The sequence below is a fragment of the Polypterus senegalus genome, chromosome 4, assembly GCF_016835505.1.
Source record: "Polypterus senegalus isolate Bchr_013 chromosome 4, ASM1683550v1, whole genome shotgun sequence".
NCBI classification, from domain to species: domain Eukaryota; kingdom Metazoa; phylum Chordata; class Cladistia; order Polypteriformes; family Polypteridae; genus Polypterus; species Polypterus senegalus.
Window position 1 is genome coordinate 88,198,191 of NC_053157.1, and position 23,271 is coordinate 88,221,461.

General features: G+C 38.5%; 1 protein-coding gene across 18 annotated transcripts in view; it reads left to right on the forward strand.

Moving 5' to 3' along the window:
• LOC120527501 (sorbin and SH3 domain-containing protein 2-like) overlaps positions 1–23,271 on the forward strand; it is a 416,285-nt gene that overhangs the window by 388,057 nt on the left and 4,957 nt on the right. For 8 of the 18 annotated variants that reach the window (XM_039750968.1, XM_039750973.1, XM_039750972.1 and 5 more), the window contains 5 exons: positions 6,115–6,924; positions 7,226–7,429; positions 12,870–12,983; positions 14,090–14,139; positions 18,586–18,692. In XM_039750968.1, coding sequence (XP_039606902.1) covers positions 6,115–6,924; positions 7,226–7,429; positions 12,870–12,983; positions 14,090–14,139; positions 18,586–18,692 — 1,285 coding nt within the window. The remainder of the gene's footprint in view (positions 1–6,114; positions 6,925–7,225; positions 7,430–12,869; positions 12,984–14,089; positions 14,140–18,585; positions 18,693–23,271) is intronic. The other 10 variants (XM_039750977.1, XM_039750978.1, XM_039750984.1 and 7 more) reach the window with 3 other exon arrangements.

Here is a 23,271-nt window from a genome sequence, read left to right on the forward strand (position 1 = left end):
CAATATGCCATCTGACTTATAAGGGAGATTAAATTCAAAGCACAGAAGAAAAAAATAGCTTTCTCTTCACTGTCAAAAAAGACAATATATGGAGATCATTTGTTCAGTCAAACTTAAATGGTTAGCATATACCTAAGCTGTCCAAATATATAGTCCACCTACTTTATAAAATTGCCAAGGTATCTGATTTAACATGATATGATGTTCTTTTTTTCCAGATTCCTACAACATTTATGCTGGATTCCATTTTATATGCACTATTCCTTAATTTCTAGCCATGTCCTCTGGTACATAATTCACTGTTAAACAATTATTCCATTGGATGTCTTTGAGAATTCTGGTGATATAGTCTTCATTATTCATAATTGAATAGTTTAAATTCCTTTAACTTGTCTTAGTTGGACATACCCTTTAGTTACAGTACAGTTGGCTGATTTTCTTTCTGCAGCTTCCAGAGCTTTAGCCTGAATTGCATGCCTGAAATGAAGCACATTACATAGCTTGAGCACTACATTCCATGAGTTGTTTTTGTCCATCTTTACAATATAACCTACATGACCTACCATTTATTTGCCTTTTTTGTTGCTTCTTCATAGGGGTGAGGCTACAGTAGATTATGACAGAGGTGGTTGTTTAGGGGTGGCTGAGAAAAAAACATGGCTAAGGACAAAATGAAGCACTACAGGCAAAACTTTATTTTCAAAATTAACTGTATGAATTTTTAAATTAAACAATCTTCTACTGAAAATGTATGAAAAATACTTAAGTATAATTGTATCTGTGGTCACATAATATTATACATACTGGCTTTTTTTAATGGGGGGGGGGCTATGCAGTGACTTTGGCATGTTTTAGAGTGGCTTAGGCCCCCACATCTCCCCTGTTATTTCCTAGATAAGAAGAGTGTAGTGTCAACATAAACTGTTAAAACTATTTCAGAAGTTGCTTCATGTAGGACAGTGATGAATATTATCTGTTTATAAATATTTACATTTACCCAGGCAATGTTTGTTTTACTTTTTCTGGTCATTGGCTTTCTTGGTCAGATTCTTTTTGCACTTTGCATCTATGATGCATTGTAATGGACTATTGTGTTACAGGTTTATACATGCAGAGTACAGTGAAACTCTTACTTGCATGCGCTAATTAACATGCAACATGTCACCACTACCTTACCTCGAAACATTTTTCCTTACATTAAATACTTGCACAAGGATACAATGTTATTTGAAGAATTACATCTACCCATGTTGCAGATAAGCAAACAAGTAATTTAAGCTAAATAGTAAAGTTAGCAATCTACAGTTGTGTTAAAAGGTAAAAACAACAGGCTTTTATTCTAATACAATAAATTCAAAGTAGGTTTTATACTATTGTTATATAATAAAGAGAATACAAGGACTCAGGAAATTATTCAGTTTAGTAATAAGTCTAATTATTATGTGTTCACATTGTCATACAGTTAATGTGTTTAGAACAAAGCAATGGTTTGTTTCTTGCCTTCCACCTAGTGCTGATTGTACAGGTTCCAATTTCCCAAATTTCTAAAATTAGATTACCAAGAGCTTAGTAAATTGAAGGTCACTGTGTTTTTCATCTAGAATTTTGAAACTTATCCTTAACAAATGCATTTAATTTCTAATATAAATTGTACTTTCGTTGAATAAAAATAACACCAGCTCTAGTAGTATGGTGTAGTAGATGGACTGCTTCCTGGTCAAGTGATCACCTCTGCCCAACTGTGTGATCCTGGGCATACAACTTACCCTGCCTGTTCTCCAACTGGAAATAGTTGAGACATATGCTGAAGTTGTATGCTGCCTTGGGTAAAGTTGTCTATGCAATATTAATTATTCTTTCCTGGGTAAAATTCTAAGAAGTTCTCAGTTTCAGAATTCATTATTCATATATTCAACTTCTCTAGAACTCATTTTTTAGATTAAAATATCTCCCAGCATATACAAATAATTGAGTTACAATAGAATTTACATTTACACAGGGCTCTAGACTAACTTTTTGCACTGGTTGCACTGGTGCAGGGAGGCGGCCCCTTTTTTCACACCCCGGATGGGCTCCAGCTGCTTCCCAGCATTCCTCCGCAGACACGCCCCAGCCCTCCGGGTGTCCCCTGTCTTCTTCCGCCCAGCACTTCCAGGTTTCTTCAGGCACCAGGGCGCCACCTGGCGGTGGCCATGGGTCACTACAGGGTTGAGCTTCCAAGCCCCTAACCCGAGGCCCCCAACACAACCAGAGCAGTCGCCCCCTCGCGGTCTGGAGGAGGCAGAAGCCCTCCTCAGGTGCTCCTGGGCGTCTCGGCTGGGCTCCACCCCCAGCCGCATGCGACAGTGCAGGCACCGGGGCGCCTCCTGGCGGTGGCCACGGGCCCCTACAGGGTTGGGCTTCCAAGCCTTCTACCCGTGGCCCCCAACACAACCAGGGCGGTCACCCCCTCGTAGTCTGGAGGAGGCACAAGCCCTCTTCCGGTCCTCCTGGGCGTCCCGGCTGGGCTCCACCACCAGCCGCATGCGACAGTGCCCGACTGCCAGCGAAGACACGTCGGTCCGAGCGACACATCCCAAGAGGGCAGTTCGTCCCCGGAGTGGGTCCTACTACGTATCCAGGGTCCACCACGGCACCCTGGAACGCACCACTTTGGCACCCCTTCCGAGGTCGTCGCGCCCCTCCGGTCTGTACCACTCTCGTCTCCTTAGTCCCTGCCAGCCGGGGCACCATCTGATCACCGGTGGAGAGTCCTCCCGTGGAGCAGTCCGTTCCAGGAGGGCAGGTTCCCAGCGGGGCAGGTCCTACTGCTCATCAGGGCTTCGGTCCTATAAAGTGACAAAAGGGAGGGCCAGAAGCACTGCGTGGACACCCACACCGGCGTCCCTCAGATCCCTGCACCGCCGCGTCCGCTGTGGGAGAATCGCGTACTTGTTGCCGGTCATTATAATTATTATCACGGCTGTTTTCGGCGACTTCTCCCTTATGCTGTACGGGGAGGGCAACACTCACCCCGGCCAAAGGCTCCAGCGTCTATATATATTAAAGGGATTCCTCCGGCTCGCACAGAGCCACAGGCAAGAACAGGGAGACGGACGCCGGTGGGCTTACCTGTCCGTCAGCCGCACACGTCGTCTGCCTCCTGTGGGCCACTCCCTCTGGCCCAGTCGGGTCTCTCTCAGGCACAAGACTGTATTGGACAAGTGATGAGCAGTGCCTGGTTGTCTCCACACACTGAGGAGAGGCAAGACACATGACAGCCCGCATGGAGTTTGCTAAAAGACACCTGAAGGACTCTGAGATGGTGAGAAATAAGATTCTCTGGTCTGATGAGACCAACATAGAACTTTTTGGCCTTAATTCTAAGCGGTATGTGTGCTTCTACTAAATAGGGAGCAAAGGGTCTGAATACTTAGGACCATGTGATATTTCAGTTTTTCTTTTTTAATAAATCTGCAACAATTTCAAAAATTCTTTTTTGTCTGTCAATATGGGGTGCTGTGTGTACATTAATGAGGAAAAAAATTAATTTAAATGATTTTAGCAAATGGCTGCAATATAACAAAGAGTGAGATCTGGTGAGATCTGAATACTTTCCGTACCCACTGTGTATGTATGTATATATATATATATATATATTGCGATGAGCTGGTGCCCTGTCTGGGGTTTGTTTCCTGCCTTGCACCATGTGTTGGCTGGGATTGGCTCCAGCAGACCCCCTTGACCCTGTAGTTAGGATATAGCGAGCTGGATAATGGATGGATGGATGGATATATATATATATATATATAATTTAATATATACTAGCTGTGTAAGCAACATGGGGTCCTAAAATGTATTGAAATTGTCAGAAAAAAATTGAACTGTAGAGATGTCAGGTAATTCAAAGGAACTACTTTGGGCATCTCTTTCCTAGGAGGTTTCCTTGTGCCGGTGTGCTTGCCTCACTTGTGTATTAGTGGTGGGAGAAAAAGTAAAAGAGATACCGTTTTGCTGATGTGCTCACCTCGCTTCCGTATTACCGACTAAGCTAGTGACTCTTTCTTCAGAGGTTTGGCCTTGTTGGAATATCCTCAGAAGTGGAGTCCTTACCCCGACTCCACCCGTCACTTCTGAGCCGGACAGACACACACACTTCCATGCATAGAGACATACATATATATGAGAAAGAGAGGGATACACACACAAATACTGTACAAATATATATATATACTGTATATATATATACAGTATATTGTAATATAAGGCACTATATAGGAGCCTGACCCAACACAGATGGACACGGAGACACGTATAAACCAAAAGACTTTCTTTATTTTCTCTTCAGCCATGGGGCACGTCTTCCCCGAGTCTGACAGTCCAACACAGTCCCAAAGCACAATCATGACCCACAACACAGTTCTGTCTTCTTCTACCACCACCACTCCTCCTCAAGCTTAGTCCTCCTCCTCTCGACTCTGGCCATCGAGTGGTGGTTTCTGATTCCCTTGTATCAGGCACCTGGAAATGCTCCAGGTGGTTGATTGCTGGCCTCCAGCTGCACTTCCAGGTGCAGCGAAACCAGTGCCCAAAAGGGGCCAGTCGTTCCTGTTGCAGCACCCCCTGGTGGCGACTGCGGAACCCCTCAGAGCCGCACAGAACTCCAGTCCCCATAAAGCCTTGTGGGAGTCCGAGGCACCACTGTGGTGAAAGGCCGTCCCGGCCAGGCATGGGCCCCAGCCATCTGTCACAATACATATATATATATATATACATATATATATACATATATATATATATATATATATATATATATATATATATATATATATATATATATATATATATATATGGACCAGTGTCTCATCCAGTTTTGGTTCTTGCTTCATGACAGTTGTTGCCAGGATGAGCTTCGGCCACCCACAATTGTCTAATGAAAAACAAAGGTGTGGTAGAAATCAACATCTTAATTGATGAAAGAATCTTCCCCTGTACTAGGACAAGTCTGATAAAACCTTTCTGAATCAGTAATCAGGCAGGAGAAAAGCTTGTACATCTGTAACATTTATTAGTCTTACAGCACCATGCGCAAGAAGAAGCACCCATCACAGCAGTCTGTCACAGCATGTTCCGAATGATGAAAGAAACAGAAGTTAGAGGTTCATTTTATAAACTGTTCAATTTACATACAATGTTAATCAGTGCATATTTTACTCTGGGTGGTTCGTTGGTTAACACCCAAATGACATACATAATAAAAGTCTATTTTATTATATTATTTTTTGCCTGTATCTTTAGGTTTAGTTATTATCCTTGAAATTTCTGTGTATGTGACAACTGTCCTATCTTGCTTACAGGACACCTAATGATCTCTACATTTTGCATATTACATCTTTGTATTTGTTGTTCACTTGCCTTTTATCTGGTTTCCTGGTATGTCTGATCAGGTTTCTATCAATTATTAACCCTTTATGCTATTTCTTTAAGATAAAGCTTGTTAAAATTATTCTCTCACAAAGGTCACTAAATGGATGGATACATATATCTCATGTTGAATGAATGGTGCTATTTAAATTAACTATAGGAGGAGTTTGTTATAAAAAAAAAAAGTTACTTACAAGTTCTGCTCCTTAATATCAGCACACAAAGTTGATCAAATCAGTCAGTGAATACTTCAGCTACCTCCTTTTAATCTTTTTGTTTGCTTGGTTAGAATGATAATTTACTGTATTTTAAAGTTTTAATCCTTTGCAAATGCATATTGTTTGGTTATCAGCTTCTCCAGGGTACAGACACGGACAATTGGCAACTAGATAAGAGACATTATCACTATTGATGTTGCCATATAATGTGTTCTAACCATTTTTTGGGTTGCCTTGGTAATATTTTTTGTACATTCTAATCATTGCCCAAATAATGTGCCGTAATTGTTACATGCAGAATTATGATATATTGAGTGTATTTCACTGAATGTTTTATATGTCTGGCTTCTTTTAAAACTATAACAAAGCAAGAAATTATTATTATTAACTAATGGTCTGTTGTTATTCTAATTGGAATTAATACTTTCATTATTTTACTTATCTTCCTTGATATCATTCTGTATTTTATAAGTCCTCTCTTTTCTTTCCCAAGCATTCTTCCCTCCCAAGATTCAGTGCTCCCTCCCCAGTTCTCAGGCATCGCTCTTCACCTTCCTTAAATCCACAAAAAGCTCACCTCCAGGCAATCACCAGTGAATGGATATCCCTAACTGTTGGGCAGTCTCCATCCAGTACACCTGCTCCCACCCCACCTCCATTTCCTGACAGTCTGCTCATAGGCGAACTAGAAGAGCTTGACTCTTTAGCTTCTGAAGTTCTAAGCCCATCATTGTACTCCTCATCGAGAACCATCACATCTCGAATTAAAGAAGGACACTTCATTCCAATTACATCCCCAAAGGCCTTCTCACCTGAAAGCCACCATTCACCACAGCACTCTCTTGCCTCCCTTTCGCTGCTTCCTTCTCCCAGTTCTCCCACACTCCACTATGGCCAAATGTATGGTGACAATGCAGATGCAGATAACGGCAAAATAACAGACTTAGATGGTAACTTATCGAGAAATTCAGGTATAACAGCCTTGAACGATAAAGAAAAACCTTATAAGAAACAAGACATGGATAAATTATCGTTAAAACGGTCTTCTGAGTATGATGTCTCTATAAAAACACCTACAAGTAAAGAAGATCAGGAGGAAGAACTTTGTGAAGAGCTACTGTCAATAATCCAGGGGAACCTGCTGAAAGGAGAAGTTCACAGAGGTGAATCTCTTTCTAGACGTTCACCAGTTATGTTTGATGAGCTTCCCAAACTCTACATAGAGGAAGATCCTGGAGAATTTGAAAAGCTAGGACAAAAAATCAGTTTCTCTACTGCTGGTACAAAAATTGAGCAAGCAGAGGTACATACAACATTGTGTGTCATATCTGAGTAAAAAATGCAACATTTACTTAAATACCATTTAAACTGAATGATTGTACTTCTTTGGCAGTTAATATTAAGAGCTGTTTCTGAGTTAATTTACCTTCTGTAGTATTTAATTGCATTTTTATAAGCCCCCATTTGGTATGAAAGCAAGTTAGTGAAATGGATCGATGCATATTTTTAGCAAGAAGCATGCATTTTCTAAACATTATTTTTTCCTGTTAAGAATCATACTTTCTTTATTTCTTCTGTCTTTATTTCTGCATTGCCTGTTGTAGCAGGCCACAGTTTCTGCAGATGTTTCTCTGCCTCTTCCCTCTTCTTCCCCAAATGCACCTTCTGTTACTTCATTATCAGAATACTCCTCCTCAAAGCAATCTCTGGCAACTCATGCTGCACCCTGTCCATCAGCTGTCACACACTCTCCCCCTCTCTCCTCCAAATTCTCACCCCGGCAGGAGTCTAGGTCTCCAAAACTAAAGGTAAACTGATGTTGCCGGCTTGATGTGTTGTGCTGTGCCTTTTAGATGTACACATAACATCTCCCCTGAGTGCCATTTTCAGCTACTGTTTTATAAGTCTGAAAGCCAAAGTTATATTGCAAGTATATGACATTTTTGAATAGCTTTAAGATAACAACACAAATAAATTACATTATATATTTCAGTTCATTACCTTTAAATATCTGGAATTTGTATTTGTAAAACAAACATTGGTATACTATAAAAATTCACATTGCCTCCTAAGTTAAATTTACTGTTTAAATATGTACTTGGCAATTTTTTAGTCATGTGTTCCATGTCAATTTTTAAGCATGAAATTACAAACAAAGCCAATTTTTGAGCTTTTTAAAATAAATATTTAAATTATCGGATTTCCTTTTCATTATAGTTGAGAATGAACCTCATCTGGGGATTATGCTAAATAAAAAAAAAATCAAAAGTAAAATGAAAAGTCTTTGTAAGCTCAAATGCTTCATAATGACATAAGATATATAACTTTATCCAAAAGTTTTCTTTGACTATATTTTAATATTACGGGTAAATAAGATTGATTTTCACAGGAGGTAGTGGTGATTTATAATATAATGGATTGAAGCTACCTAATATTTTGTAATCGGAGTCTCAAATATATAGATTTCCATACTGGATTGTTCCTTTCTACATTTATATGTAGCAGTAGGGGACTACAGGAGCTGTCTTGTTTGTTTTGCTTTTTTTTAAACAGTGTTCATGCATGCCTTCCCATGCTTATGTTATTTTGTCAATGTTTAATTTATATATAATTTACGACATCAGATTCCTACTGTTTTTTGCAAATTTCCATGCCAAAGCAATGGTTTTCAGATGTACAGTGTTTCAGTCTCACCCTCTGTTTATAAAGTGTGCACAGCGTACTCAAAAGGGAAGTTCAACCAAAACCAAATAGTAAAACCTTGATTATCCCCAATGCTTCCTCAGATTACTGAAAACTCAGATAAAATGGACATCCACGGCCCTTTTCAATTAAAAATCACAGATCACCTTAAATACAGTATTACCTTAAAGCCTCCTTTCATACCTAAGTGAATTTAATGTTCCAAAGTCACCTCAGCATCAACATGGTGGCAGGTGTAGCATCTTCTTGCTGTTCAATATACAAAAGTGCCATTTCAATGGCATTTAGACCACCTGTATGAGAAATCTTGTGTGGATTTTCTCTGCATTCCTCATCATCGTATAAGCACAAAAATATAGTAGACAAAACAGTACAGCATGTATACACTGGCGACACAATGACAGCAGACGAGGGGTGCAGTTGGGGAGGTGTGAGTGAGTCACGCCTACAATCCCAAAGTCACCAGCTCCTCAAACATTTGTTCGGGACAATTGAAGTTAAACGTCTAACGTTTACACACTCGTTACAATATTTTTTTTATGAGTTTTTATGAATTATATGAAGAGTAATGTTAAGATAATTAGGGTTTATATATATATATATAATATATAGTCACCTGTTACATATTAATGTTATTTACAACAAAAAGAACTCCCAACAAGTGTAAAGAAATAACTGAAACATACAGTGTATCCGGAAAGTATTCACAGCGCATCACTTTTTCCATATTTTGTTATGTTACAGCCTTATTCCAAAATGGATTAAATTTTTTTTTTTCTCAGAATTCTACACACAACACCCCATAATGACAACGAGAAAAAAGTTTACTTGAGGTTTTTGAAAATTTATTAAAAATAAAGAAACTGAGAAATCACATGTACATAAGTATTCACAGCCTTTGCTCAATACTTTGTCGATGCACCTTTGGCAGCAATTACAGCTTCAAGTCTTTTTCAATATGATGCCACAAGCTTGGCACACCTATCCTTGGCCAGTTTCGCCCATTCCTCTTTGCAGCACCTCTCAAGCTCCATCAGGTTGGGTGGGAAGCATCGGTGCACAGCCATTTTAATATCTCTCCAGAGATGTTCAATTGGATTCAAGTCTGGGCTCTGGCTGGGCCACTCAAGGACATTCACAGAGTTGTCCTGAAGCCACTTTGATATCTTGGCTGTGTGCTTAGGGTCTTTGTCCTGCTGAAAGATGAACCGTCGCCCCAGTCTGAGGTCAAGAGTGCTCTAGAGCAAGTTTTCATCCAGGATGTCTCTGTACATTGCTGCAGTCATCTTTCCCTTTATCCTGACTAGTCTCCCAGTTCCTGTCGCTGAAAAACATCCCCCCAGCATGATGCTGCCACCACCATGCTTCACTGTAGGGATGGTATTGACCTGGTGATGAGCGGTGCCTGGTTTCCTCCAAACATGACGCCTGGCATTCACACCAAAGAGTTCAATCTTTGTCTCATCAGACCAGAGAATTTTGTTTCTCATGGTCCGAGAGTCCTTCAGGTGCCTTTTGGCAAACTCCAGCCGGGCTGCCATGTGCCTTTTACTGAGGAGTGGCTTCCGTCTGGCCACTCTACCATACAGGCCTGATTGGTGGACTGCTGCAGAGATGGTTGTCCTTCTGGAAGGTTCTCCTCTGGAGCTTTGACAGAGTGACCATCGGGTTCTTGGTCACCTTCCTGACTAAGGCCCTTCTCCCCCGATCACTCAGTTTAGATGTCCGGCCAGCTCTAGGAAGAGTCCTGGTGGTTTTGAACTTCTTACACTTACGGATGATGGAGGCCACTGTCCTCATTGGGACCTTCAAAGCAGCAGAAATTTTTCTGTAACCTTCCCCAGATTTGTGCCTCGAGACAATCCTGTCTCGGAGGTCTACAGACAATTCTTTTGACTTCATGCTTGGTTTGTGCTCTGACATGAACTGTCAACTGTGGGACCTTATATAGACAGGTGTGTGCCTTTCCAAATCATGTCCAATCAACTGAATTTACCACAGGTGGACTCCAATTCAGCTGCAGAAACATCTCAAGGATGATAAGGGGAAATAGGATGCACCTGAGCTTGATTTGGAGCTTCATGGCAAAGGCTGTGAATGCTTATGTACATGTGATTTCTCAGTTTTTTTATTTTTAATAAATTTGCAAAAACTTCAAGTAAACTTTTTTCACATTGTCATTATGGGATGTTGTGTGTAGAATTCTGAGGAAAAAATGAATTTAATCTATTTTGGAATAAGGCTGTAAAATAACAAAATGTGGAAAAAGTGATGCTCTGTGAATACTTTCCGGATGCACTGTAAATGACTTCAGTTAATCCCTAATTCTTCAATTTACAAATGACAAATACACAAGCACCATCAGTACTCTCTTTATCCTCTGGCTAAGTTTAAATAACCTATTCTTTCACTTCCTGTTTATTGAGTTCTCAGAGAAAATAATTGTATTTTTTCTTCTGGGAATCCTTTTTTCCCCAATTAGTGCATTTCTGATGTTTCACATGCAAAATATCACTTCTCTTTTAAGTGTCTGCATTCATATTATAGTAGAATGTATTTTAATTAGGTCTAAATTTGGACTTCTGTGGCATACATACACTAACTTGAGTGATTGTGAGGAGTATTATTTTATTTCTGAAACACTACAGCCCTATATGGTTATTACCAGTATTCAACTTTTAGAATTCCTATTTAAAATACTGTAAATAAAAGTAGTAGAAATATAAACAGTTCTTTGTGTATTTGTGTGTGTGCAACTTAATCACTCCATGTATATTAGTTAACTTGCTGGCAGCTACTTTAGCCACACACACAACACCTTCTTGAGTGCCTGGTTCTCTTTGCGTGTGTAGACAGAGCTACCATTAATGTACCCGTTTTTAACCACTGCAAAATTTTGCATAACATAATGGCAATCCAAAATGTTCTCCTCCTTTAATCCTAGTGAAAACAAAGGGCAGATTGGTAATGTTAAACTGCAGTTCTTTGCATGCAAGAGAGGAGTGATCAGCATTGTTTTAAGATTTTTCTTACTATAGATCTTATAATGTCTTACAAATCAGCGTCACATGAATTTAGAACATCCTTTGACAGAGCTTTGCTTCCATAAAGCAACAACCAAACAAGGCACTTTACAAAGCAAATACAATATAATTGAAACAATTTGGCTTGCATTAATGTGGAGCTTTTTATGCTTTTTTGGATGAGTATTGTTCTCCTTTTCATTTGAGTACACTAAGCACACATCAAGTGGAGCAGTAAGCTGCTAAATGCATATTACAAAGGCTGTGTCACTAGTTAAGCACCACATGTATAAATAGGTTATATTATTCAATCAATTATTAAATCATAATACATCTTCAAAACATTATTATCTAAAAAAATCATTAACCTAAAATAAATTAGCAGTGTTGATATATGATCCTTTAATAGCATTTCATTTTTAAATATTCTGGTAGTCTTTTCAACATGACTTGGCTCATAAATCTTTGACAGAAAAGGGCGTAAAAAGGCATTGAAATGTTTGAAATTCACATTTTTCCTTCACATGCTTGAAAAAGGCAAAGTGTCATTCCTGGTTTTTTGTTTTGTTTTTTTTTTTTTTTTGCAAATTATAGATATGTGCCCCTGTAAGAATGCAGGTATATTTAACACAATGAGAATTTCATTAAACACACTATTTTTGAAAGCTGTTCTCATAGAAGGTGCTCTAGACAATTTTATCTCATGGAATTATTTTTTTGTGCCTAATGATGTTGCAAAACTTTTTAGTTATTCTGCTTGAAAGATAGATATTTATTACAGAAACAATTATGTGATATTTGTCTAACAGCAATGGCAGTTTATACATTTGTGAATCTTGTGAACATTCTGCAATGATATTCTGGTATGTTTAAAATACTTAATATATACATGACCAATGTTGGGAGGCATGAAGGCACAGTGGCTGGTGTTACGCCTTTACAACTCTAGGAAACAGAGTTTGAATCCAGGCTAACTCACTTATATAAACTGCCCCTGAGTAAGTCTGGGTGTGTGCATGAGTGTGACAAGTGATAGACCAGTGTTCTCATTGAGGGTTAGTACCTGACTTGCACATAATTCTGCAAGGATGGGCTCTTGTTCCATGTGGCCCTAAAATTGCATTAAGCAGAATCAATAATTGGATTGCTAGAAGGATTGCCATAGATTTAGGCACATGTTTATCATTGCAGAAGTTAAAATTAGGCATGTTGTCTTTATAAATCCAGAGTTATTGTTTTAAGATATCTAGATCTTGGGTTCCCACGGATTTACAACATAACCTCCTCCTTCTCAAATTTCTTCATTTTAATGGTTTGGTTTAGCTCAGGGTCAGTGTTGTCATTAAATTAGATCAAACTGTATCTAAACATTTATTTGGGTCAGTGCTCTTAGGGTAAAGAAACTTATATATCTTATATTGGGAACCTTTGTTCTAGACAGTGAATATACTTCAAAATTCTGTGCCTTTTCCATCAGGCTAATAATGGTCTATAATCTTACTTAGTGTTCTGATTTTTCCAGCCGGCTTTAAAACATGACATTGTGGTGGTTGGAAAACCACCTCGTAGCCCTGTGATGTCTAGGAGATCCTGCACTTCACCCGTTAGAGGGCAAAGCTTTTCACCACCTCATAGGGTAGGGGGATATGAAGACCTTGTTTGTGTGACTAGCAGCAGCTTTGAGTGTTGAAAATCTTGATGTTATTTTATCTTTAAAGTTCACGTATCCCTACTGACAGCTCTGCCTGTTGTTTAGTCATTGGCTGACCTTGTATTTATTAATGTAAGATGAATTGTGACCAGTACACCAATACATGTTGGACACAATTTATACATTTATTTGATAATCTACTTGCACTTTTCACAATAAAATCTAGATTTTTCTTTTTTTTATAGGGATACCTTCAACTTTAATGACATGTTTCTGTGTGCTTTCAAGCTTAGCATTGTTATTAATTAAATTAAGTTTTGAAAATGAGTATTTGGTGGTTTTCACAACTGTTTGGCCAGTGGTTCAGGTTGTATGTGCATGTGGACCGTGGTCTCCTGTTCCCTATGCAGTGCATGAGCTTTAAAGCCTCCCTCCTTAAAGTTGAGCTTGACCTTTGACAGAGTCGTGTGCTGCTTATGTATACTTAAAGCATTATCTTTTGTGTCTGTTTAATTGCATATTCCAATATTATGGTGCTACCCCATTTGTTATTTTTATGCTTGCCTGGAGTGAAAAATGTTTTATAATGCAAGCAGTTAGATGTTGTCTGATACAAACGTGCCAAAGGTTTTGGGACAAACTCAAAATACATACCTGTACAAGCATGTGGACTGAAAAGTAAAATGTGTTTTGTGAACAAAAACTAATTTCACAAATGAAAAACAGAAAACACTGCCTGGTTATTCTATGGCAAAAAAGACCAAATTGGTCATTCAAGTGTTTGTTGAATGCAGTTTGTGTTAAAGTAATGTGTATATGAATATTTTCCCCTTAGAGTTATAAAATAATGTTTTCTATGTATATGCAGCTTAACAAACATGTACACGCCAGGTCAAGACAAGAAAGGTTTTCCCCAAAATTTCTTCTGAAGAAGGGGAGTACCCATTCAGTCAGTTTTTGCTATTTCTTTGTGGTTTTGAACACTAATATACAGTATATTTTGGGAATATCTTTTGACTGGTTGTTGGATATTCCCAATATTACAAGAGTATACCCACATCTTGTATTTACATTCATATTTTATTTTCCAGCCACAACGACCTCCTTTGATTCAAGAAGCATTACAGGGTGTTGGAGATTCGTAAGTGTTTTTTTTTTTAAACTTTATTGGCCTTTCTTAATGCTAAATTACTTGTTTATGCAATTTGTAAGCTGAAATATTTAAAGGATAGAACATACCATGACCCAAATGTATTTTTTCCTCAGAAACAATGCTTACTTCTCGAGCTACGTCTTCCAAAAAAATCACATTTTATATTCCAAAGATGTGTATTGGGTTACATGACCTGTGTGTGTGTGTTTTTCCTATAATAGGCTAGTGCCCATTCAGGATTGAGTGCATTGCTCTTACATTTCTGGGATAGGCATCTTCTCCCTTTAAGCTTCAAGCTGGACTGGAAAAGTTTGGAAAATGAGCAGATGGTTTACTTAATTGATCCTGTATTACAAAAACATCTGGGGTTCTACTTTATAAGTCTTTGCAATTTGGTGTATTTCTATGTCAAACTGTTTTGAGCTGGACAGCTCAGAGCACCAAACATACTGTTAATTTCACAGAGCAAAAGCAAAGGAAACAAACAAACCAAGCACAAACAGTCAAAAAAGTGAGATGATAATATTATATGCAAAAGCATGAATCAAATAGGTTTTCATTTGGAAAAGGTTCAAATGAAAGAATGTCAAAATGACCCAAGTCTAGCTGTTTTGAAAAGATCAGAATACCTTGAGTCTTACCCAGCATCCAGGCCTGCTTTTAAGGGGTGGCGGAGGTGAATGGTTGTCAAATGTTGACTCATGACATTGGTCAAAGTTTCACGTGGCTACACCACCATAACAATCCTGTGATGTCATAACATTGTAGTCACATAAGATCTTCATGTGAGATTGCTGGCAAACTTACAGAATGTACAAAACAGCTTAAAATGTGCCCATGCAGCCTACAGTATACTACAATTAGCATAAGTGTGTCATTTCCGATAACGCTTCCCCTGTTATGATGTGGGATTTAGTTTCATTTTTTCTGACCACTTTCATCTATGACCCGTTGCATGGCTGCACGCAGGTCCTAATTTGGGATCCTGAGGTGGTTTGTCATGTGGTGGGTACAGCAATACGCTGTAACAGCACATACTCCTACCCTCTCTCTTTCTCTTTCTCTTGTCTCTTAAATCTGAATTTCTCCAGTTTAGGGTTTTAATTATTTAGGAATTCTTTTCTTTAAATTTAAATTAAATTGAATTTACCAAAGTGTATTTAACAAAGCTAAAAATAGTGTTTTACCACAAACAAATTATTGTTTACTATTGGTTGAGCACCACCATCTTTGCTTATAGTTACGATAATTTTCCTAGGCAAGATCTTTGGGAGTGTGTAGTGTGTGATGTCACCTATGTGTTGGGTTAAAAGGTTTGTACCTTGCACTTGATTATCTAACTGATTATCCAAGTTGGTGGACAAAAACAGAACAAAACAAATACTCTTTGGTAGTGCGTGCTTTACTAAAAAAAAACTCTGGTTTTGAGATTTCTGGTTAACGCTGTTTGGTTTAGAAATGATTTGTAGTTTAGAACTTTTTCTGACTTTTGACTGTGCCTGTTATCCGTATTCCTGCATAAAGATGACTTAACACATCATCAGATTTTCAAACAAGTTCTAAAAGTAGATATGGAAAACCCAGCTAAAAAAATGAGACAAAAATATCATACTTGGTCATTTATTTATTGAGGAAAATCACCCAATATTACATTCTGTGTGGCAAAAGTATGTGAACTTGTAATTTAAGGGTGCGATTTGAATCAAGTGTTGTCAATCAGTTTTCATGGTTGTCAATCAATGTGATGGCAATCAGGTTAAAATGGCTACCCTGTTTATATTAAAAGAACAGGGTTCTATCAAGGGCTTCACCTTCATACACATTAGTGCAGTATCAGTGTATCATGCCATGGACAAGGGATATTTCAAAGAACCTCAGAAAAAGAACAGTTCTATGCTCATCTTCCTGGGAAAGACTACAAAACCAACTATAAAGAGTTTGGAATGCACCTATCCCCAGTCAGATAGATGGTGTACAAATGGAGGAACTTTAACTATTGTTATTCTCCCCCGGAGTTGTCGACCAACACAGATCACTCCAAGGGTAAGACGTATGATTGTCTACGAGGTCACAAAAGAACCAAGGGTAACTTCTAAGCAAATAAAAGCCTCTATCACATTGGTTAATTTTAATGTTCATGACTGCACCATCAGGAGAACACTGAACAACAGTGCCATGCATGACAAAGTTTCAAAGAGAAAGCCACTGTTTTCCAAAAAAAAATTGCTTCCCATCTACAGTTGCTGAAGAGAATGTGGACAAGCCTGAAAGCTATTGGAATAATGTTTTATGGACAGATGAGGCCAAATGCAAACTTTTATGTTTGGAGAAAGAAAAACACTACGTTCCAGCATGAGGACCACATCCCATCTGTGAAACATGGTGGCGGTAGCATCATGCTTTGGGCCTGTTTTGCTGCATCTGGGACAGGACAGCTTGCCATTGTGAGTGGGAAGATTAATTCTGAACTATACCAGCGAATTCTAAAGGCAAATTTCAGGACATCTGCCCATGGACTACATCTCAAGAGAAACTGTATCGTGCAGCAAGATGACACCAGGCACGCAAGTCATTCTACCAAAGAGTGGTTGAAGAAGAATAAAGTAAAGGTTTTGGAATGGACAACTCAAAGTCCTGACCTTAACCCAATAGTAATGTTGTAGAAGGACCTGAAGCATGCAGTTCACTTGAGAAAACCCAGCAACATCCCTGAGTTGAGGCAATTCTGCATTATAGATGTGCAGGACTGATCAAGACCTACTGCAAAAGGCACTTTTTTTTGCAGACTGAACGTATTCCATGAGGTTATTACAAGTTAAGTAACTACTGAGTTGAGAGAGTACAACACACTCAAGAACTTTAGACAGAAAAGATAAGTGAGAGGGAGGCCAAAAATTGTTCAAACTATTAGTATCAAGAACATAGGTTTTTAGCTTTAGGATTATAGACACAATCTTCAAAGTAGTTGGCACAGAGCCAGTGCCAAGGGATATATTTCTTTATTTTTGTTGTAACAACATGGATTATTACAGGAGGGAATAATTTTCAGAGAGGGGGGGATTAGATCCAGTACAAAAGTAGAGGGCCTCGTCTAACAGAGTGGGTTATTAATAAATGGAGATGAAATTTGGAAAAAAAGACAAAATGAGAGAAGGATGTATTAGTCAAATTATTTGGATTACATTTTTATCAGTGAATGGGTTAAGGAGTTATTCACAATCTGTAGTAGAAGGAGTGATAAAATCAGATGCAGCCTGAAGCAGTTTATAAACTGCAGTGGCCAGGATGGCCCCTGCTCCCTTGCCTGGCTGCGATATTCCCCTTCCTTGCCAAACTGTGGAAACGGAAGAACACTGCGGCAGCTGCTATATTAGATACTGGGTGGAATGCCATGGATGGGCTTGGGAAACTGGAAAGACAGGACAGTGGGTGACTGCCTGCTAAGAGAAAAGACCGTCCCTACGGACACTGGGAGACAGCATCCCATCTGACAAGCCCAAGTAAAGATGCCCACAGGACAGCATGTGAGTTGTGATCCCATGGGGCTATCCTGTCGGGTTCTGTGGGGGCCGCCAGGGGGAGCTGCCAGATATTGACTGTACTGGAAACAAAGTGGTCCTACTTGAAATGTAAATGCTTGCTGGAGGCAATGGATTAAGCACCAGAAGTATCTCAGGTCGAGTGTTAAAAGAGAGCCCTCTACTTGCCATATTCAGGAGAGGAAAAGTACAACACTCAACTGGGAGAAGTGAAGGAAAACAGATGGAGCAAAGGGAGCAACTGACATTATAATCGGTCTATACTGTGTTGTGTGGGAGCCGCTATGACAATAAGGGAAAGGAGCCTGTAAAAGGCACAAATTATTGTGAATAAAGCATTGGATTTGAACATGGGACAGTGTGTGTGTAGTTGTGTCTGGGGTTTGGCATGCTATTATGTCCCCTACAAGCCACAAAACCTTAGTTAATTAAGAACAAAGTCACCCACAGTCCGTTACATTTGTAAATTAGAGAAAGTACATCTTTCTAAAAGACAGGATAAATCAGCATAAAAGATCAAAACAGTTTTGTATCAATAGGTTTTATACATAAAATAGAAATGTTCTCTGCATAGTCAAGAAACTGAATCTCGTGTCTCCAAATAGTCTATCTACATAGCAGATTTTGTTAACTGTAACCAAAGTAAGCCCACCAGGACTGAGACTGCAGGCACCAGAATCTGATAATTGGTTCATAAACTAGTAGAATAATCCGTAAAATTTTCCCAGCAGTAGTCTAGATTTGGGAGGATTTGTTTGGCAAATGTTGTGGTTAATAAAAGATTCGATGCACTTTTTATTGCATGTCTAATGCCATGTTGAAGTTACCTGTGTTCTTTAAAAACCTTTCTTAGGCAGACATATAGTAGAAACAATCACTTATGTTTTCTGTTTAGGTATCAGGCTTTATACAATTATACACCTAGAAATGAAGATGAGCTGGAACTCAAAGAAGGTGATATTGTTGAAGTCATGGAAAAATGTGATGATGGGTGGTTTGTTGGTAAGTAATGTGAAGAAACCTTTCATGTCAATAATTCCAATTTAAAAGGCCTATTTATTAGATCCAAATGTTCTTCCCATGCCACACATATGGCTCCATTCAGAAAAACAAGATGCCTGGGAATTAAAATACAACCCACATGCCTCTCTGGAAATGACACTCTTGAGGAAAAGGTTTTAATTTTCTCAGACTCTTTTCTCTTGGTTGTAATGGCATATCATTAATACACTTAAAAGCATTTTCAGCATTAAAATATTAGTTCTAGTTTAATTATTTAACTTATTTATTGGTAAATAAATATATAGACAAGTGATTTAGCCTGAAATCCACAGAGTAAGGTCATTCAGTAAATAAATTGATGAAGAAATCCAAAAGCATTCTTCAAGTAAAGCATAAATTTAATGTACTTAAGCCATGCCAAGAAGCACACATGTTCAATGAATGAGAGATCAATATAAGGAAATGAAAATGATGCAGTTGTACCTGTTACGAACTGGCACCTTTTAAAAATCTTTTGACATTTTTCTACATTGTTTATGGCAGATTCTTATCCCAGAGTTCTTTTTGTGGTTTTAAATACTGGAGAACCCAAATCTAGCATCCAATTTTACTTTCAGTATGTTTTTCTTATGGTTATATCTAATTATCAAAACACCACTGTTTTGTTGAAATGCTAGCTATGATTGCTATGTTGTTGTTGTCTGGTGATCAACAGTGTGCAGCACGACACCATTAATGTGACTTAGTAAAGATTAGTGCAGTACACTTCCCTGGTTATCCAAAATTGCTAATAGAAACTACAGACTTTGGCATGTGTGCTTTTTGATTACAAATTCTTGATAAAGACTTTAGTGCTACAAAACTCTGACTAAGATTTTTAGCTATGGTTTTGGGTCTTGATGAACATACATTTTATTTTCTGGTCTCTCTCGGTTCAACTTGACAGTACATTACCTACATGCAATTCCATTTTTAAATGATCAGTATGCCTGCTACACTGTACTACTATTCTGATTTAATGTCTGATATTACACAATTATTGCAAACTCTAAATTAGCGTTATTATTGTTCTTACTGGCAGTCTATTAGCTTAGTGATTGTAATGAAGTATTACGAAAAATTTATAATTTGGACAGTGCAAGTTCAATATACATCAAGTCAGAGTCATTTCATCACAACCGTTCATTTAACAAATTAAGTTGTTTTCTAAAGTGCAGCCTTTTTTATAAATTAAAAAACAAAATGCTCTGTTCTTGTGTTATGAAATGGAGATGAAGTGGCACGAGTAAAAGTAAAAACAAAAGCCTTAAAACTTACCAAATATATTGCTTTTTCAAGTCTTGGGATTGCAAACATACTATAAAACATTTTGTCTGTGTTATTTTAGAAAGAAAAAAAGTTAAATTTTTTGTAAGATTGAGGCATTTTAAGGAAGGTAACCTACTCCATTGGATATTTGGCCTAAAAAACCTAAAAACTGTACCTGAGGTGCAATACAATGGCCGATCCTGACCGTGTGTTCTGATCCCTGAAAAGGTCATACGAAAAAGCAATATCCCATTGGGGATTAGCAAAGTATATTAATAAGAAAGAAAAAACAAGACCACTTCACCTGACTGGTTATCTACCTCCGCTTCCAGGGATATGGTTTCCTTTAGCATATGCATTTGACCTCAAAAACACCTTTATCTGGTGCTGATATATAATTGGCATTATAGATTATTGCTACCCTGGGGTAAATTACTGTCTCTGTAAACAGGTACATAATAATCACTGAAAAAATGTTACAGATAAATCATGGATTGCAGAAATAATATGAGCTTGAGTAAATGACTCCTGAGAAGACTCAGTAAAAATTACTGAACTTGCATTTTACTCATTCAAAAATATTCTTTCATTATCATATCCTCAGCAAAAACTCGGCAATACGCCATAAAATTTGATAATTGGTTTGTGAAACCTTTTTTATTTCCCAGTATGACACAGAAAGTGCATCATGCGCTGGCACTAGCTTTTGAAAACACCTAAGACTTTGAATAAAATGTAATGTAATGTAAACAGTTCAGCTATTAATTGTAATGAGTGCAAAGAACAATGGAACTGTTATGTGCACATTTGACAGACCCACACCATGCTGCCATTTGGTGTGAATCTCACTCTGTAGGCTATGTAAAAATAACGACACCAAATGAAACAGGCAAAAACGAGCCCCTGACATACGTACTCCACTCCACAGGTTCCATAGTTCATGATTTTATATATAAAATCACCAGGAATGGGACCACAATGTTCTTAACACAACTTGGAGTCATTAGTACACAGCCTGCACCAGTTTTTACTTGGAGAAGAGATAGCACAGACTCATAGGAGCAAATTGTGGGTGAAGAATGCCAAACTAGAAGGCAGCAGGCTCACAGCAGACTTGACAGTGTATGAAAATGTGATAACAAATACTGTCTACATGCATCTGAGAGTGCACTGAGGCTATAGCCAGAAGGACCAACATATTGTGGAACTTGATTGTATATGAGACACCATTTAGGAAAATAATCATATGATTTAAGAGTGCTATTAAACTACATGTCTGTATGTTGTTCAGTATGTGTGCCAGTAGTATATATAAAAGAGAAAATAACTTGAGTATGAATGTGCCAACAGTGCGTCACCTGCATTCACTATGATTTGACAGATTAACTGGATGATTTCATGGCATGCTGAACGCTCTGCCTCAATATCGGAAACTTGACACGTGCTTGTAAGGAGCATTATTTGAAAGATAAAGAATGTTAGTCCATTTGTTTGTTTCTTCGTTTGTTCTAACAAACGAAATTTATTTCTCCCCTGGAGGAAATTTGTTTTTATCTATAGTCTGAGGTATACAGAGTAAAGAGGAAAGGAGACAGGACTGTTCTTGTGGTGTTCCAGTGTTGCTCACATCCATATCAGAGACACAGTCCTTGAGCTTTAACAACTGCAGTCTGACAGACAGACAATCTATTATCCAGGACACCATAGACTCATCCACCTGCATACTGTATCTCTTAAGTTTACCCCTTAATAGTTATGGCTGGATGGTACTAAAGGCCCTGGAGAAATCAAAAAGCATAATCCTCACAATGTTTCCAGATTTACCCAGGTCAAAGTAAGCCTTGTGGATCAGACAAATAATTGCATCCTCCACTCCAATTTTTATCCAATAGGCAAACTACAGTGGGTCCAGGTGCACCACAAGATGACTTATATAGTCCAGGACCAGCCTCTCAAAGGTCTTCATGATGTGAGATGTTAGTGCCAGTGGCCTGTAGTCATCAATTGAATAGGCGCCTGCCTTCTTTGGAACAGGAATAATACAGGATGTTTTCCAAAGCAGCAGCACGTTCTGAGGCCTTATGCAAGGCCGTCTTAATGCATGGGCACCCTGCTGGGCCGTTGCCCGGGGGCCCCATGCTAATCTATGTATGTTGTTGTGAGTGACTTGCTGAGTTGTTTGTGAAGGTAGGGGCCCAGGTGCACTGCTTTGCCCGGGAGCCTATAATGCTGCTAAGATGGCCCTTGCCTCACGAACAGCCTGAACAGGTGACAGAGGATACCACAAACTTGGTCAGCACAGGCCAAAGAACTCGAGGACTGACTTTAGTTCCTTAGTAGTCCGGGGTTTATGTGGAAATGCAAAATGCTGTCTTTGAGGATACCACAGTGTCAACACAAAAATGAATATTGTCTGGTAGAACATAACCACTGATGAACCAGAACTGGACAGACTAAAGAAGAAAAATACACAGCTTGAAGTTATGGCATGGCATAGTACAAGTGCCAATTGGTGATGTATCTATGGAAGATATGTAAACTTTACCCATGACAACTGATGTGAGCACATAATCAAACAGGATCCATACCCCCCAAAAAGAAAAAATAGTACCAATAATCAGTGCAAAAATGTATTATTTCCAGTGTACGTTTGTCGTCACAAGCATGCCGTAGGACTGCTGAAGTTACATTTCCTCAAATCAAAACCTTAGTCACTGGCCTTTTTGAGGCTTTGTTTTCACATTTCAATTCATTTGCCTTGGACTTCATTTTAAAACACAAAAATGGGTTAGATTTTTTTATTTTGCATTCATTTAAAGCATTAAGCATTCTTTCCTTTTCTGAATCAACTTTTCCCGTTACATGGTTGAGGAGTGCAGGAATCTATCCCATTAATATTGGGTAGAACACAAAAAACAACCTTGAATGGAATGCCAGGCTCACACAGGTAATATTTACACAAAAAACATTCCCACACTAGCTCATGAAACGTGAAATTAGACTTGGCAGTTAAGCTGACAAACAGTTTTTTAAATGAGCAGGAGAATCTACAGTGGGATGCAAAAGTTTGGGCAACCTTGTTAATAGTCATTATTTTCCTGTATAAATCATTGGTTGTTACGATAAAAAATGTCAGTTAAATATATCATATAGGAGACACACACAGTGATATTTGAGAAGTGAAATGAAGTTTATTGGATTTACAGAAAGTGTGCAATAATTGTTCAAACAAAATCAGGCAGGTGAATAAATTTGGGCACCACAAAAAAGA